Source organism: Sus scrofa, chromosome 14, assembly GCF_054392235.1.
Source record: "Sus scrofa isolate SSC_HxYL_T2T_F1_AM1 chromosome 14, Sscrofa_HxYL_maternal_Yorkshire_Landrace_v2.0, whole genome shotgun sequence".
Lineage (NCBI taxonomy): Eukaryota > Metazoa > Chordata > Mammalia > Artiodactyla > Suidae > Sus > Sus scrofa.
In genome coordinates, this window is record NC_139396.1 from 66,648,749 (window position 1) to 66,667,979 (window position 19,231).

At 41.0% G+C, this 19,231-nt stretch overlaps 1 protein-coding gene across 9 annotated transcripts in view; it reads right to left on the minus strand.

The window, feature by feature from the left end:
• Positions 1–19,231, minus strand: part of TTC28 (tetratricopeptide repeat domain 28) — a 609,616-nt gene that overhangs the window by 64,142 nt on the left and 526,243 nt on the right. The window contains exon 13 of one of the 9 annotated variants that reach the window (XM_084993552.1): positions 8,595–8,806. The exons of the other annotated variants lie outside the window; for them this stretch is intronic. Coding sequence (XP_084849678.1) covers positions 8,764–8,806 — 43 coding nt within the window. The 3' untranslated portion in view covers positions 8,595–8,763. Of the gene's footprint in view, positions 1–8,594; positions 8,807–19,231 lie in introns of those variants that run through there. 9 annotated transcript variants of the gene reach the window in all.

Here is a 19,231-nt window from a genome sequence, read left to right on the forward strand (position 1 = left end):
GGGAACTCTGACATTATCTAGTTTTAAGGCTCACAACTCTGTGAGGGAGCGATCATAATCCCCATTTTATAGATATGAAAAGCAAGTCTAAAGAATGTTAAACAACTTGCCTAAAATGGCATAGTTAGTAACTGGTGAGGCCAAGATTTGACCATGATTTGACTAATACTTTTCCATCTGCCCACTCACCCTCCTCTCTCCCCATTATCATCATCTGTCCATGAAAGGCCTAGCCATCTACACCCATCCATCACTTAGCCCTAGACCCCACTCACATTCCTTTTCCCATTGGCAACTGTTCTACTGTGTTTGCTGTATATCATTTTGCCTGAATTTTCTCCCCCATATCTGGATATAGGTATTTTAACCATGTTAATAATATTATATTATATACTTCATCCTCTTCCTCATTTTTCCACTATATTTTTAAGATCCCTATGTCCATGCTATACTTCTACATTTCCCCAAAATTTTACCATGAAGGATTAAATGTATAGAAAAGTCAAAAGAATTTTATAGTGAATATCCAAATACTTACTGCTAGTTCTATCATTAACTTTTTTTTTTTTTGGTCTTTTTGCCTTTTCTAGGGCTGCTCCCGTGGCATATGGAGGTTCCCAGGTTAGGGGTCGAATCGGAGCTACAGCAGCCAGCCTACGCCAGAGCCACAGCAACACGGGATCCAAGCCGCGTCTGCCACCTATACCACAGCTCACAGCAACGCCGGATCCTTAACCCACTGAGCAAGGCCAGGGATCAAACCTAAAACCTCATGGTTCCTAGTCAGATTCGTTAACCACTGCACCAAGACGGGAACTCCTATCATTAACATTTTAGTAAAATTACTTTATCATGTAACTATTCAACAATTTTTCTCTTTCTATTCATCAATTCATTCTATATTTTAGATGCAATTCAAAATAAATTTACAGACTTCAATTAAAGTCCCCCTCAATACTTCAGAAGGCATATTATTTGCTAGAGTACAGTTATTTGTTTAAAGTTCCTAATGTGAAATTTATATACAGTAAAAAAAATTACCGAAAATGAACTACACAAAACATCACATGCATTCATTGAGTTCCGACAAAGGCATGGTCTTGTGTTCAAAAACCCAATCAAGATACAGAACATTATTTTCAGCCTAGAAATTTCCTTTATGAATCTTCCTAGTCAATCTTTACCCTCGCCACCCTAGAGGCAGCTGTTGTTCTGATTTTTTTCCACCAGAGATTAATTAAGCCTGTTCTAGAATTTCATAAAAATGGAATCATATAGTACAGAGGCTTCTGTATAAGGCTCTTTTCACTCAGCAAACTGTTTCTGAGATTCACCCACGCTGTTATTTGTACTTGCGGTTTGTCATTTTTATTGCTGGGTACCAGTTCCACTGTATGACTACAGCACAGTTTAATCTTTTGCCTACTGACAGACTCCTAAGCTGTTTCTAGTTTGGGGATATTATGGATAAAGCTGCTAATATCATTCACGTTGAATTCTTTTTGTGAACATATATTTTCATTTCCCTTGGGTAAATACCTAGGAGTGAAATTACTGGCCCATAGGATAGGGATATGTTTAGTTTCGTAAAAACTGTTAGAACTTTTTTAAGAGTCACTATATAGTTCAGTCACTCCAATAAAACACGAATGTTCCTGTTGCCAGGAACCTGAGCCACAGCAGAGACATTACTGAATCCATAACCACTAGGCCACTAGGGAACTCCCATTATTTCTTAGAATAGGACAGTGCTCCAAAATAATTATAATAGTGACATCAAAGATCACAGATCACAGATTACCACAATAAATACAATAATAATGAAAAAGTTTGAAATATTGCAAGAATTACCAAAATATCACATAGAGATACAGAGTGAGCTAAAACCATTAGATAATGGCACCAATAGACTTGCTTAATGCAGGATTGCCACAAACCTTCAATGTGTAAAGAATACAATATCTGTGATGTGCAATAAAGCAAAAGGCAATAAAATAAGTATGATTGTATTCTTCAGTTTGGGGCTGCAGTGTCCTACAAAAACAATAAGCACAAGCTGGTTGGTACTTCTGCATCATCTTTTTTTTTTTTTGGTTTTGGTTTTTTCTAATTGTTCTACCAAATTCTAATTGTTCTATCAATAAAGAATTGTGTTAAAACTGCCAAATACAATGTCAAAAATGTTATTTCTCCCTTTAATTCTATTAAATTTTGCTTCATGTAATTTGAAACTTTTGTCATTATGATTATGATTACATTTATGATTTTTATGTATTTGGGGTCAAATGAGCCTTTTATCTTAAGAAATGTCCCTCTTGGAGTTCCTGTTGGGGCTCAGTGATAATGAACCTGACTGGTATCCATGAGGACATGGGTTCGATCCATGGCCCCCCTCAGTGGGTTAAGGACCAAGTGTTGCTGTGAGCTACGGTGTGGGTCACAGACACTGCTCAGATCTGGTACTGCTGTGGCTGTGGCGTGGGCCGGCAGCTGCAGCTCTGATTCAACCCCTAGCCTGGGAATTATGCTGCATGTGCAGCCCTAAAAAAGAAAAGAAAGAAACATCCTTCTTTATCTTTGGTAATAACTCTGTCTTGAAGTGTATTTCACCTGATTGAAGGCAGTTCATCCTTCTTTACGGTTACTGTTTGCATGGTATATCTATTTCCATGCATTTACTTTTAATCTACTTATGAATAGCAGATATTCTGGGTCACTTTGTTGTACAACAGTACTCAATAAAACATTGTAAATCGTTATACTTTAATAATGATAAAAAATTTAAAAAAGCTTCTTGCTCTCTGCTAAATTATATTTCATAGATTTTATTATTTTATATATTTTGCTTTATAGGAATATTTGAACTATACTTGACTATATTTTAATATATTTTTTATATTTATATATAATATTATTCTTATATTTTCATTCATTGTGAGCATAGTTCACTTAACATTGTTATAAGTGTGTTGAAACTTTGCTAATTCCAACATCTGAGTCATCTCAGAGTTGATTCAGTTGACTGTCTTTTCTCTTAAAATTGAGATATTTTTTCTGGTTCTTTGTATGTCAAATAATTGTTCAGTGTATCAAGGGCATTTTGAAAGTTATACTGTGAATTCTGTTATAGTCCTTCTAAGAATGTTGATTTTATTTTATTTTTATTTTTGTTTTTAGGGCTGCACCTGCAACATATGGAGGTTCCTGGGCTAGGGGTCCAATCAGAGCTGCATCTGTGACCTACACCACAGCTCATAGCAACACTGGATCCTTAACCCACTGAGCGAGGCCAGGCATTGAACCCGCAACCTCAAGGTTCCTCATCAGATCCTTCTATGCTGAGCCAGGACGGGAACTCCTGATTTTACTTTTTTTAAAACAGACAAATCCCTTGATTAGATTCAAATGAAAAATTCTGTCTCTTGGGTGGCAATTCAAATCTCAGCTCAGTTCTTCTATCTTTAGTCAGAATCTGTCCCGTGCATTTGCAGTTCAGGAGTCAGCCAGAGATTTGGGGAGAGTTTATACATAGGTTATAGTTGCCCAAACTGTCATCTGGTTCTTCAGACCAGAAAGCATGTTGTGTTTTATTGAGGTTCTAAATATTAAATGTGGCTGTTGACTGTGATCTGACCTTAGGCTAAAAGCCATAAAAATGGGAAACATACGCTGTGCTATTCTTTTCTTTCATGTTATGACTCCTCTCTGGAATCTGCTTCTGTGGAATCTCTAATACCTTCAGATAGTTGCTTTTTTTCTTCCCCAAGATTTTAGCTGTTATTTGAGGGAAGAGCTTATTTCACCATAATGGGAGTGGAGCAGCTGCAACCTCCACTGCTGCATAACATGCCATGGCATGCTCCCACCACATTTTACCCATCCCTTCTACCGGTGATGGGTGCTCAAGTTGATGCCAATTCCCCATTGACACAAACAAGAGTCCAGTGCCCTTTCTACCCCTTGTCTCTGTGGTGGGAAGGCATCTGGATGAAGATACCACCTCAGGCCAAAAAAAGGTAGGCACGTGAACCTTGCATGCGAGGAGGAGGGGGACAAGACCAGCATTGCTATGAGGCGGCTGAGTAAGAGCTGAAGGGGACCCCATGTAGAAATGAGTCATAGCAGCCTTCATCGTGGGAGCAGTAGGACAGCCGTAGTTCAGAAGGGATCTTGTGCCTGCAGAGAGTTTGTTGTCCTGGATTGTACAGAGCTTGGGGTCTAGGAATCTGGTTTGGTGTCCTTTTTTTTCAGCATAGGTTTGACAGGATATGAACTAGGAGAAGCATGGTTGGCAGGGTTGGAAATGGATGTGAAAGACCTGACATGGGCTTATTACTCTTTCTGTGGATGAGGGAGAGGTGCAGTGGTGATGGTCACTTTAAATTTAATTCTCAAGGCTGCTCCTCAAAAGACTGGAGAGGAAGGAATGTACTAGAGCCCCATGTCTGTGGGTTTGGTGTCTTGGGAGGCTTATGGTATCACTGACATACAAATCAGAGGGAAAAGGATGACTTCAGGCTTGGATGGAGTCTCTAAATAATCTCCCGGGCCTCTCCAACTTCAAACCTTTCTGATTCCATGTTTCCGAGTGTGGTTTTATGATCATGTTATTTTCTGAAGCTGATGTGTGTTATTTCTATGCCTTTGACTTCATGGTAACATCCTGAAAGCAGGCAGCAAGCTTTTACTTCTTTAACACTCTATGGTATTTTTTTTCTTTTTTAAGTTTCATTGAAGTATAGTTGATTTACAATGCTGTGATAATTTCTGCTATACAGAAAAGTGGTTCAGTTATACACATACATATACAGAGCTCAACACTTGAATTTTTATCATCTTTTAATAACTGCTAATAATTAAGACCCATAGGCATTTGCTGGATGTTTAAATAAATACAATATCTGTATTATGGAGGTAAATCATTTCTACTCTGGTCACCCGATCTGGGGAGGTAGCACTTCTCGGAAGAAATCAGCACAAACTGGATCTGAATTCCAGTTCTACCACTTTCAAGTTGTATAACTACTGGCAATTTACTTCATCTCTCCATGTCTCAGTTTGCGCGACTGTGAAATGGATTAATACCAGGCATTAAGTGTATGGCAATAAATGGCTCACATAAAGCACCTGCACAATGCCTGGAACACAGAAACACTCAGAGATTAGTTACAATGAGACTTTTATTTATTTTTAATTTTTTTTTTTTTTTTTTTTTGTCTTTTGTCTTTTTAGGGCTGCCCCTGCGGCATATGGAAGTTCCCAGGCTAGGGGTCAAATCGAAGCTGTAGCTGCTGGCTTACACCACAGCCACAGCAATGCGGGATCTGAGCTGCGTCTGTGACCTACACCACAGTTCACAGCAATGCTGGATCCTTAACCCACTAAGCAAAGCAAAGGATCGAACCTGCATCCTCATGTATACTAGTTGGGTTCCTTAACCACTGAGCCAGGCTGGGAACTCCGAGACATTTTTCTTAGTATAGATCTTTAACAACCCTTCACAATATTTCTTGTTCCAGTATTTTATTGAAAGCAAGAGACAAAAGTATTTCTAAAATCAGAACAGATTCCATTACAACTCAAAATATACCGAAATGAAGAATCAATGACCCTGAAATCAGACCTGCAACACTGGACAGACATATGAAAACAAGATGAATCAGTAGAATATTTCTAATCGAATTCTGCTACCCATCAACCATAAGATACAATGAAAGGCACCTTCTTTCTCTTCACCTTAGTTTTGTGAACTGTAAAATGGAAACAATAATACCTGCTCTCGTCTATTTTCCAGATTGTAATAAGGGTAAAACAAGACATGGAATAAAAAATTTTATTGCTATAAAATATCATGTAAAATTTATATTTTATTGTTAAATAGGCCTAATTACACCCTTCCTACAGATGACTTCATACTTTCAATATCAACTCTATGTTCAAAGAAGGTTGCAAAGTAGTTTTACTATATTTATTGTCAAACACTACCACTGCCCTCCAGAAAGCAAGAGACAAATATATCAAAAGTAAATGGGTGAATGAGAAAAACAATGTGTGTGTGTGTATATATATATATACATATATATACACATACACGTATATATATACACACACACACACATACACGAGTGGGTCACTTTGCTGTACAGCAGAAATTGGCACAACACTGTAGATCAACTATACTTTAATTTTTTTAAAAAAGTAAAAGTAAATGGGTGAGATTTTTTTATGGAAAGGTTCTTAGGAAACTGCAACACTGACAACTCCAAGGAGGAAAATTGGATCACAAGAAAAAGAGACAGCAGGAAGACTATTCGCCATTTTCTCTTTTGAACACTTGAATTTTGTACCAAGCACAAGTACAACTTATTCTAACACTAAAATAAAAATGTAAGTGGTGAATGAATAGGAAATGCATTTAAGAGAGCTATCGATGCATTAGTTTGATACAATACACACAGGAATGTGTGGCCTTCTCCATCGCATCCAGAAACCAAAAATGCCTCCTCTGGTATTCCAGCCAGGCCACCCCTCTGGCATAGCATCTTGGCAGCAGTGGCTAAACCTCATGAGGCCAGCCTGGACGGACTCTTACCACACAAGGGTATTTCCTTTCAGTGATTATGGACACACGTTCTCTTCCCAAAGTGGCATACGCAAGGGTTATTATACTTCCCACCAAGATGAGATTCTTCCAAAGAAGGAAGTGAAAACCCATGGACACTGAAGAAAGTACTGATTCCTCTGTCACAGTTCACAATCTGCATGCCTATCGCTCCAATGACTTAGCGTATGCTCCAAGGTCACTCAGAATCCTTGACCAGGGTGAGCTGACATTCCTTCCAGACTGCTCTGCCACAAAACATTATTATTCTTCATAAAATGATCAGGCCGACAAGGGTCAGGCATGCTAACTGTGATCATTTTTCCTTCAAGAAAACACCCTCTAATGCCAAAATCATTTAAGAAAACATGTTTTCTATGTTTAAACTGAGGGCCAAGGAGCTCCTTTGACAGCTCTGCTGCTGCAGTATTTAAAGACATCTCAAGTGTCACAGCCTTGTCTGCACTTCAGAAAAAGGAGACCATTTCTTCTCACTGTTTTCTTTTTTTATTTATTTTTGCTGACATCCTGACAAAAGTATCCAATTTTCTAATAGAGAAATAGGGTGAAAAGAGCTTTTGATACCCTTTTACATGGTGGGCTTTCAGAGAGTCAAGCCCCAGCCCTGGGTTTAAAGAGAAGGGATTTTAGTGTGGACTATGCACAGCTAAAACCTTGCTTGTCCTCCTGAACATTTGTCCCAGATAGGTAATTTTCTGCCAACACAATCAAAGACATTACTAAGAAATGTACATATTTTATACTTGACTTACTCTTAAAGCATTCACTGGACCAAATCAGAATATTAATTTTCTGGTTTTCTCTGGAACTAGAAAGTGAGCCCTCTCCCTTATATGCACAATATTTATTGCTTGAAGGCAGATGATCAACATGACTTTTAACTATCTAGCAGGTTTTTTAAATGTTTTCTTTCCTCCTAAAATAACAACAGATCATGTAGAATATTTAACCCAGGAGCCTAAGAGAGAACAGGGAACAATTACCTTGTATTTTCATTGGACAGTGTGACTATGTGTCTTTCTCCAATAAAAGACATTTCTGCCCCTGGCTGTGGAGTGACACCACCCTCTGACCACAGGGCATCTGGCCCCTTCACACTGCTCCAGCCTGTTTCTAGGAGTCAAAGTTCTGCCTGTACTTGATATTCCAACTGTGATGCCCTCCCTGCCCCTCCCTGAGGGGGGAGCTGTCCAACATCCCATGCCTCAGCTTGTGTTGCACACTTCACCTGGGTTTCAGATGGCCTTGTTGGCTTGGCGAAAACTCATTGCATCTCCCATGCAGCCCAAGCAGCACCTCCTCCAGGAAGCCTCTCCTGACTATGCCCTCCTGGAGGCATAAGTGGCTCCTGTGACCTCTGGGTACCTCTCCCACTTCTCTCATAATAACTGACAGTGGCAACTACGGAAGGCTTTGTATGTGTCCAGCTCTCTCCTACTGTTTTTCAGGCATCATCATTTTACTGTCACAAAAACAGAGATATTAAATTGCTTACCAAGGTGACGCAGCTATAAGTGGCAGAGTCTGAATAAGGTATACTTGTTTATCATTCCTCTCCTTTTAGACTGAGAGCTCCTTACCACAGGGAATCTATTGGTTTCATCTCTGCAACTCCAATACTCAGCAGATGACCAGGCATTTGACAAACATTTGCTGAATGAATGAATGTCTCAATAATTAGGTGTCTCACAAATTTTAGTGAGTACATTATCTCTTATAATATGATATACTGAAAATTCCAACTTCAAGAAGATAAATGATTTGAAAATTTGGGAGCAGGTACACTTGATTTCTATCATGAGTGCTTTGTGAAGCTTTCATCTGTACGTCTGAGTGTCTCTATTCATGATACCCACAAACTCACTGGCCTGTGAACAACTTAGGACAGGAAATGTGTCTTTTCTCTGAGTTCTTGGGGCCCAGGATGGTAAATAGCGTTATGCGGATACTCAGCAAATAGCTGCCGAATGAATAAATGCACAAAAAATTCAAACTTTATTTAGACAAGGCTAAATTACTTGGAAAAATGCTTCTAAAAATGTCCACACTTATTCATTGCAAACTCTTCACAGCTGCTCTTTTAACCAGAGTTGCATCACACTAAGTGACATCTTATTTATTTCTTCTTTGCTGCCTGTTTCTTATCCCACTTTGATTGAAGCAGGTTTGGATTTATCCTGGAACCTAGAGGCCCAAGGATATGTAGAAGTTAAGTAGATCAGCTTATTCATATACTATTGACTTAAATTTAGCTCATCTAAAAGCTTAGCGTTATACAGAAAATAATTCAGAACTTTATTATTACAGCTCAAATTCTATTTCTATAAATACTGTTACAATCCCCAGGCAATGCCCATTTGTCTCAAACATAGGAAAAGTTCTATTAAAACCAGAAACTTTGCATGAGCCCTGGCAGATCTAACAAAAGTTTATCCACAGTAAATACATGTCTCTTGAGAAAGACAAATAGCTTGGTGGAAAGAGCAGTAGATTGGAACCTGGAAGCCTGGGTTCAAGTTCCAACTTTATCCTTTAGCTGTATGACCTCAGATGAGTCAGTTTTTGAGGCTTAATTTCCTTGTCTCAAAAAGAGGGATCCTAGCGTTCCAGCTATGGTACAGGGGCTCAGGTCACTGCAAAGGTGTGGATTCGATCCCCAGCCCAGCACAGTTTTCTGGCCCATTAAAAAAAAAAAAAAAGAAGGCTCTTAATGGTCGTCCTGCCTATGTTCAAGGACTACTGTAAAGATTAACTGAGACATATATGTAAAGATGCCTGGTAGACGTTTTGTGACATCCCACCTAGAGAACAGGTGGTATTATTACTGTAAGAGCTGATAACTCATTCCATTCTGGGCTTGCACACAGTTACTTCTCCTCTCTTCTAGTCCCTGTGGACAAAGGTTTTAAAATTCTTAAGTCTCTATTTCTTTATAACTGTTTCATTCTTTCAAATGAAGTCAAATATACAACAGATCCAAGTCTGTTTCAAGGTTGAGCTAAAATCACCAAAGTAATTATTCTCAGAGAGTTCAGGGAATTGTATGTAAGATTAAACGATCACTTTAATGTTTGAATGGAAACTAGGTAAATTCTCAAGGACTGCTGAATTATTTCTTTCATGAGATGGCTTGATATGTACTGTTTTCATTTTAAGAAATACCTTGGGTAATGAAGGATTTATTTTTTGAAAATATTTTCAAGCCAAAGGACTTTTATTTCTCAATGAGAAATCATTCTCTATGCTCTCAAATTCACCACAGTAAGATTGTTTAAGTGATGTGTTAGATTGCACTGTGACAGAATATTTCTCTACTTTTTCATCTTGTATATTTTTCTACATTTCTTTTTCCTTCATTTTACTGTGAAGGCCAATGACACTGGAGAATACATAGTTCTTGGAGTCTCAGTGAAAGTTTCCAGAAGGGGAGGAGCAAAATGTACCAAGATATCCAAAGGGACAGCAGAAGTCTGTGAAGGCAGTGACTGAGTCATTTTCTGCCTGTCTTTTTCTCATCTGCAAACAAAATAATTTGAAAACACAATTCTAGAGCTCCAGGAAGCAGAGCACTCTTTGCTTTTGACAAACCCTTTCTTAAGCCCACATTTGAATTCCAGTTCCATCATTCAACTAGCTGTGAACCCTGGAAAATGTACTGAATGGCTCTGAGTTTCTTCAGGCTTTCTGCTTCGTCAAAGGGGTACCACAATCACCACCTCAGATGACCTTGCAAATATCTAGTAAGTACATACACTTGTGTCTGGTGAATGGCTCATGGCCAGAGAAGGCCATTTTTCTCTTCTTTGTCCAAAAAGAAGCAACTGAAGGAGTTAGAGCTAAAACATAAGCATTAACTTGGCATAACAGAACACTCAGCAAGGTGTCTTATGCATTGTGTTTTATTAGCATTATTTAGTAGTGTAAGATGAAATCAAAATTGTATCCATATACTGAAAAATCCTACCTGCCATGGAAAAACAAATGACTCGTAATTTACAGAAACTAGATTCTCTGGCCTATTTGACTTATTTTCAAAGATAAGTTAGACAAATAAATTTTCCCCCTCCTTGTAACTTTTTTTTTTTTTTGGTCTTTTCTAGGGCCGAACTTGTGGCATATGGAGGTTCCCAGGCTAGGGGTCTAATCGGAGTTGTAGCCACCGGCCTATGCCAGAGCCACAGCAATGTGGGATCCAAGCCAAGTCTGAGACCTACACCACAGCTCAGGGCAACACCGGATCCTTAACCCTCTGAGCGAGGCCAGGGATAGAACCCTCAACCTCATGGTTCCTAGTTGGATTCGTTAACAACTGAGCCAAGACGGGAACTCCCTCCTTGTAACGTTTTTGCAACTATGATTCTCTATCCTTTCTAAACTTAGCCATTTTCAACACTGAAAAACACCATGATCCAAAGTCTTTACTCATTATAAACTTTGCTGAGTTTTTCTCTCCAGGACTTAAAATTCAATATTGAACTAAAGTAGGAGGAAGCAGACAAGAAGAAAAATAATAATAAGGCATTAGTTTACATTTGATTGAAAGTTTGTGTATACACACACTCCCCCTTTTTGTTTTTTTCTCATTTCACTCTGGTATTAGTCCAGTTTGCTCGATCTGTGTCCTTCTTTGGAATTTTTATCTTGTACATAGCCAGATCAATTCTAGCACTGAAACTTTCCTAGCTTTAACACAAACCTACGTATGAATTGACAGTGTTTATGTGGGAAAATAAAAGGTAGGCCTGTTTCATTTAGTCATTTGATGACTATTTCTTGTGAGTCAATTACATTCCAGTTACTGTACCAATGGTAATTCAGACAGACTCAGTCCCTACCCTGCATGGACCAGTAGTCCAGTGGAAGAGAGAAAAAATACAAAATAAATTCCACACAGTAAATAATACTGTGATTAGGGACAGCCAAGAAGGAAACATACAAGCTGCTAAGATAGAAGAAAACAGGGGGAACCCAAAACACCACAACTATGCAGACCTAACAAATAGCTTTTTAGGAAGTAACCCCAAAGAGATTTCTTATTCTCTACAGGGGTGTGGTACCTAAGTCTGGAGGAAGCTGCTAAAGCAAAGGAAATCAACGTTGCAGTATCACTCAGTCTTCCCATTTAATCTTCTCAAGAAAATCTGTTTCCAACCTTGAGGTGATAATCAATATGTGACATGTACAGTGTCAACCTCATCAGTCTAAATTAGTAAATGCATATATTAACGTACAGTGAAATCTGAAAGTTAGCCCCTGGCTATAACCTTTCATGGACAGGATGGGTCAACCCAACCTTTAGTTTTAGGTGGAAGCATCCACTGTTGCTTGATCCACCCCTGAGACTGGAGGTGAGGACGCAGAAAATGAACGGAAACCCACTGTAGCCAATGCACTTGCAGGAGGCCCTGGTGTTGAGGCACGGAAGGAAATGAGTGCAGGGCAGCTACAGGCCAACTCTGGAGACAGGAAGGTACTCAGTCCCTCCTGAAAGCAGGAAGCTTTTATGAGGGCCGCCAGAAAATGAAGTGTTATTTCACTTCTAATTAGCAGGGAGATGAGCAGCATGCATAGGAATAAAGAAGAAGACAAGTTTACGATGATAACTTTGTCTTCATCAGACAGTATGGTTTTGGAGGCGACAGATCCTTAAATCAATTCCGCCTTTCCCTGCTTATTAGCAGTGACTCCTCACTGAATTATCATAAGTCTATCAAAAGCCAGGAAAGAACATCTCATTACTTTTGAAAGCTTAACGAGTTTAATGTGTTACTGAGACTCAGAAGGGTTTCATGTTCTGGCCTAGGGGTCGAGGTTTGTAATGTGGATTTTAGTTCAAGGTCTGCACTAATTATCTGATCTGAGTAAGTCCATCTCTGTGAGTGCTGAGGATAACCTTGTACTTTCATGGTACCTCAAAGGGACGGAAGTGGGAAGAAAAAGGCTAGAGCAACATGAGAAATCACTATGAGACACGTTATTGTTTGTGTCATGTTTTCCTATACTGGTGATGCCCTTACGTTAGCGATGCTCTACCGACCATGTGCTCAGGAGGATGGGTCCTCCCAGCCCCCAGCAGCTTGTTCTCTCCCTCCTTTACTCATCTACACACCCACTGAACATTCGTTGAGGGCCTCTTAAGTGCTAGGCCTGTTAAGAGCTGGTGGCGTAAAGAGAAGACACAGTCACTGACAAGCCACTCAGGGACATCATCACTGGGACTGAGCCAGTGTATCCTATTTCACTCTAGTTAACCAAATGCACATCAGAGTTCTATATATTATGTACCCAAACTTTCCTAAATCCTGGTTGGGAGGAAGAAAAAAGAAGCAGCATGGGTGGGTCAGCTCCCAGCAGGTATCCTCCACTTTGTCCTTTCTCCTTAGTACTTCCCCCTACTCTGGCTTCTACCCACCTGAGTAAGCAAATCCTGCCTTCAATTGCTTTTCCAGGAAAAGCAGTTCCCCTGGGGATAGAACTCCGGGGGATCCCACACTGGCAGAGGAAGAAAGGAAATGCAAACTCAGGGGAATGTGCACGTGTGGAGGTGGAGGGGGAAGAGCCTGGCCCCTATTGGAAACCAAGATTGACTCTGGAGCTAGAGTGGGACAAGCTGTAAGGAACAATGGGGCCTGATGACCAGCTTCCTCTCAGGTACTCCTCAGCCACCAACATTCTCTGTGGGCTACAATGTGTGGGGGAGCAGTCAGATGACAGTGGAGCTTTTAGAAAACTCCTCAGGCAGCAGAGGGCCAGAAGTACTGAGGGAAGAGGAGGAGGAGGAGGCAGGAGGCAGGGAGGCCAGGCTGGTCATGTGGACACATTCTTATAACAGCCCAGCTGGAGCAGGAGAGAAGAAAGGGTGATTCTAGAGCCAAATGGGTAGGCCGCAAAACTAAAGAACTTGAGGAGAAAAGATGGAGGCTTTAAAATAAATGGGAAAAACGGGAAATAAAGGTGAATCAAGTTGGGGTACTACCTGAGAAAAGGTATGACTTTGAGGTGCTGAGCTTGAGGTAATTTCCAGGGGGCCTGCTTGTATACAGGGGGAAGGTCAAACTTAAAAATCAAGTGAGACACTGGGCCGGTCTGTAGATCTGTATCTATGAGGAGGATTAAATTTCCAAGGGAAAGTCTGACAGCCAAGCGTGAGCGAGGGGAAATGCCCACAACTTCAGAGTGAGAGGAATATGAGAAACCATCTAAGGAGATGCAGGACGCTTGCAGACATTCACCCACTGGGCGTGTGCTGTGTGGACAGGGAGAGCTTCAAGCAGAAATGCTGGAGGGAACAAAAGCCTGAGCCAAGACTATCTTTCTCACTCGGCGATCTCCACAGGGGCAGGAATGGGAGCCTGGGCTACACAGTCACAGTGTGGGAGAGAGGGATCCCCTCCCACTGGTGCTGGGTTTGGTATGCAACTGGCTTCAGCCAAGGGAAAGTGAGCGAGAGGTGAGCAGGGCTTTAAGTGTTCTGATGGTTCTACTTAGACTCTTGCAGTCCTGACTTCTGCTCTGAGAAAAGTGTTGTCTAGTCACTGCTGGTCACGGAAAGATGAGACACAGGGACCTAAGTCCAGCAGGCTGCCTAAAGCTGAACTACCCCAGTTGTTGACCAGAGCAAGGAATACATGTTTGTGGTATAAGTCTCTGAAATTCTGAGGTGCTACATGGCATTACAAGAAGAAAACCTCACTGGCACAGTGGGAATAGTGGGTCCTCCAGGGCCCTCCAGTCCTCCTTACCCCTGTGCTCAACACATAAAAGTAAAAACGGGATGAAAACAATACCTAGTTAAGCCAGTTCAAAGAGGAACTTGGTGGCTCTACTAAGGTTATTTTCCCAAAGCAAGATAAGTCAAGAGTTATATATTAAATGTCTTAAATATTGATTGTGAGATAAAGCTGCACAAAATCAATCAGAAAGAAAAGGCCAGGGAATTTCACTGGGGCAAAGGGCAGGATATACAATGTCAGAGATATTGAGATTTGATTAATTCAAAGAATTCTTACAAAATTGGTTATGACAACAGCCAGTCAACAGCTGAAGTGGACTTGAGAGGAAGCCCTGAATGGATTGGTCAATACCCCACCCCCACCACCCCTTCTCCTCCAGCCCTTGTTTGAACAGAAACACCATTCTAAGCTTTAAGACCGTGAACAAAGGATCTGGGACAAGGGATAAAAGAAGTGTCTGGTGTCCAAGGGTGCCCCTTTCAGGTCTTCATGACATCTATCAGAGTGGCCCCTGCTCTGTGGCTCAAGTGCAGATGTGTCAGTCTCACCCAGCCTCAGGCCACTCACATCTCCAGGCCTAGGAGGCCCCTATGCTTGCCCAGTGACAGGCATGAACAGTTTTCCCTGCATCAGTGCTGCCTGCTTTTTGTCTTTAGGCTGACTCAAGCATTCACCAGATCATCCCTCCCAAGTATAATGGGAAAACTCTGATCTAGCCATTTCAGGAATTCTGCTTTTTAAAAAGTACATGAGAAATACAAAAGGGTATTCAATTTAGGCTATTTCAGAGGTCATACAAAAAGACCAACTACACTTATCCTTTTTACTAAGCTGCTGACTTACACTAAGAAGCTTACCAGAGCCTTCTGTGCTCATTTTGTACTCAGCCTTTTGGAAGGAATCCAAATTCGGGAATCAGGAGCATAAGACCAGAGTCTACAGTGTGTTCCACTCAATTCTGTAGCTGTATCTCTTCAAGTGCTCTAATCCCTAACCTGGCATCATCTTTCTTTTTCCCTCAAACATATATAGCTGAACCCGAGTGAGTCACCTCAAAGATAAGGCCTGCCTTTTGGAACAAAGCCATGCATTAGAAGACAGGGCATAAGAGATCCAGCCAGGAAAACCCACCCTCGATTTCAGACCTTGCAAGAAAGAGGTGTGCCTCTGGAGGCAGCAGCTGAGTAGCTGTGACATAGAGACTACAGTTCCTGCAGCAAAGGACAAGTGATCCTCCCCTTGGCAACGACCACTCACCACCTGAAGGCCTTGGCCCTTTCCTCCCTCCATGCTCTTGTTGAGTGAGGAACTCCTTCTGTCCTGAATGACCTTTTTTATTTTATTTTTTTCTTTTTTTTAGGGCCATACCCGCTGCACATGGAAGTTCCCAGACTAGGGGTTGAATTGGAGCTACAGCTTCCCGCCTATGCCACAGCCACAGCATCTCAGGATCTGAGCTGCATCGGTGATCTACACCACAGCTCATGGCAACTCCAGATCCCCAACCCACTGAGCAAGACCAGGGATCAAACCCACATCCTTGTGGATACTAGTCGGGTTCATTTCCACTGGGCCATGACAGGAACTCCTTGAATGACTTTTCTCCCTCACTCTTTAGGGCCAGCTCAGATGTCACCTCCCTGGAAATCTCTTAAACCACTGCCTTGCCCCCATGTAGGCAGATCAAGGCATGGCCTTCTTTGTTTAGACATTTCTCATAACGTTTTGCACATGGTGGGTTAATAATTTACACATCAGCTGCATGTTCAACACTGTCAGCTACTGTAAGGCCAAGAATTCCAGCTATTATTCATGCATATATCTCCAGGCTCAGTACCAGCTCTGGCACAGACAGACTACATGCTCATAAAAATATGTTCAAAATAGTACTGCCCTAATTCAGAATGAAATTGGAAATTCTTTGTTCTAAGGAACAAAATAAATGCCCCCCAATTTAACATCTACTTTTATTGCACAGAATTCTAGAAAAAAACTTGGGATAAGAAAAAATGTTTGATTTGTAAAATAAAACCTTATGAGTTTGGATTAATTGGGAGGTCAGACTTGATTAGCAATTTGCCAGAATTAGAAAATATCATAAAGATAGTTTTAAAGCAACTTTCAGAGGCCCACTGTAATTTAATTTTTTTGTTGTTGTTGTCTTTTTGCCATTTCTTGGGCCGCTCTCGCGGCATATGGAGGTTCCTAGGCTAAGGGTCGAATAGGAGCCATAGCTGCCGGCCTACGCCAGAGCCACAGCAACACAGGATCCGCAGGATCCGAGCTGAGTCTGCAACCTACACCACAGCTCACGGCAATGACGGATCCTTAACCCACTGAGCAAGGCCAGGGATCAAACCTGCAACCTCATAGTTCCTAGTTGGATTCGTTAACCACTGAGCCACGACAGGAACTCAGCCACGACAGGCCCACTGTAATGTAAAAGAAGCCAACGATGTTGGAATAACCAGTGCTTGGGCACTTGCTTAAAAGGATAGAAACAAGTAATTTAAATCAGTCTATCTATTGTTCATTTACATTGATTTAAATATGCCTTAGTTGCAAGCTTGTTTTCACAATTCGTTAGTTTAAAAACCCAAATTTTTCCCCCAGTGGGAGAAGATGGGGGGTATCTCTTTACGACTAAATTAATCATAATCTTTGGTTCATGACACCCTTTTACCTTTTATCCATGAACAATTTTCACTTATTTATTAATTTTTAATAATATAATAAGTACTCACAAAACCACCACCAAAAACAAAAACCAGAGAATACCTTACATGTTATATTTGTTACCTCCCACAGTCCCATCCCCTCCCTCCATAGACTAAGGCAAGTCCCATCCCAAATCCAATGGCCATCACTCCCTGCCTATTCTTTCCACACAAGCTTTACTGCATCTAGCTGCATTCCTGAAAGCATATTTTCATTTTAGTTGTTTTAATTCTATTAAAAGGATGTCATGCTATAGATAGTATTTGGGGACCTACTTTCTCACTTAATATTATATTTCTAAAATTTAGCCAAATTTTTGGATTCGCTATGGCTCACCTCTTTCATCTGCTGCCTAATACTCCATCTGGGAACTAAGGACACCACCACTTAGCCATCCCTGCTCTCACTGATGGCATTCGGGTGTTTCCAGGATTTTGCTATTGTTTACAGTGCAGCTCTGAAGATTCTTGCTCATGTACAAGATCCTCTCTTGCATATTACACCTCAGGTATGTAGCAACCACTCAGCTCATAAAGGGATGCCAAACCATCTTCTGACACAGTCACGCCAATTTACCTTCTCCCTCCCCAGCCACATATGAGATACCCTGTGGACCCACATCTCCTCCAACACTGGAGACTGGCACGCTTGTCAACATTTGCCACTTGTTATCAGGCTAGAACCAACTGGAGTCATCAGCATTTATGAATTGGTGTAATCTAAATTAATCAGTGTTTTGAAATAAGAAAATACACTTGATTACAAAAATAACTTTCACTGTAGAAAATACAGAAATACTGAAAAGCACCAAAAGAAAAAAAAAAGTAAGAGCTATAGTTATCGTTTTAATGTTCATTTACAATGAAGGAGTATTTACCCTATTACAAGTTAAGTCTATAATTGAAATTTATTTAAAACCCCTGGGGAAGCAGACCTTTCAGACCAGACCTACTACTGAACACAGCTCTGCCAGCATTCTAAGCAGTCAGCTTAGCATCTCCAAAGTGCCACTACACTGCCCCAGGGGCCCAGGAAGCAGCAAGACTCTGGCTAAATATCAGAATTAAAAGCTGAAGATGTATTTTGAAATGCATAACATCTCCCTTTTGGGAGGTTCATGTTCTATACAGTGATTTCAATCTACGCCTCTTTTGATCTGGGAGGAAGGGACTGGAAGTTCTTATTAAACACTTAATAAAAGCAGTTCTTTTATTTTAAATCCATTTTCAGAAACTCCTTTGTAGCATTGTACTTCCGTTCAGCAGCAAGATGCCATTAAGGAGAGCAAAAATGGTCTGCAGAATAACAAGGATATCATGGCCAGCCTGTGGGTAATTGAATGAAGGTGTTCCCCAAGGCACGGAGACTCAATTCTAGGGGCACACGGTGTATTTTACATCCACTAGAAAAAGAGTAGCAGTTAGCCAGCCCAGCATGAGCAGAGAATCTGCTCACAGCACATCTTCTGGTGACTAAATTTCCAATCGACTGATGTCTCTTGTGGGCCAGGCACCATGCTAGACAGTAAAAATTCAGAAAGAAGGACACTGCGCCTTGCCATCACCTCCGTGGCACCACCATCTGCTTGGGAAGGCACACAAACCAGGTGATTATGGAAAAAGGAAGAATGAAATATTATTAAGTACTACAGAGAAAGCGAAAACCTGATTTTTTTTTTTTTTTCTTTTCAGGGCCACACCCACAGCATATGGAAGTTCCCAAGTGAGGGGCTGAATCAGAGCTACAGCTTCCGACCTACACCACAGCCATAGCAACACCAGATCTGAACTGCATCTGTGACCTACACCACAGCTCACAGCAATACCGGATCGAGGCCAGAGACTGAACCCACATCCTCATGGATACTAGCCAGGTTCTTAACCCACTGAGCCACAATGGGAATTCCCAAAAATCTGATTTAGACTTCCAGGGCTGGGATGGTCCTGAAGGAAACTGTGTGAGATTTGAACAGGGCTCTAAACAGAGATTAGCCTATCTACAGAAAAAGTAGAAGGACAATTCTGGGAGAAGGGAGAAGTGCTTCATTCATTCAGAGCCTCAGTTGGTCGTTCACTCAAACATTTAATAAACATCTACTATGTTGCAGAACTGCCTGAGGGCCTGGGTATGAAGAGGTGAATGAGCCTGACACTGAAGC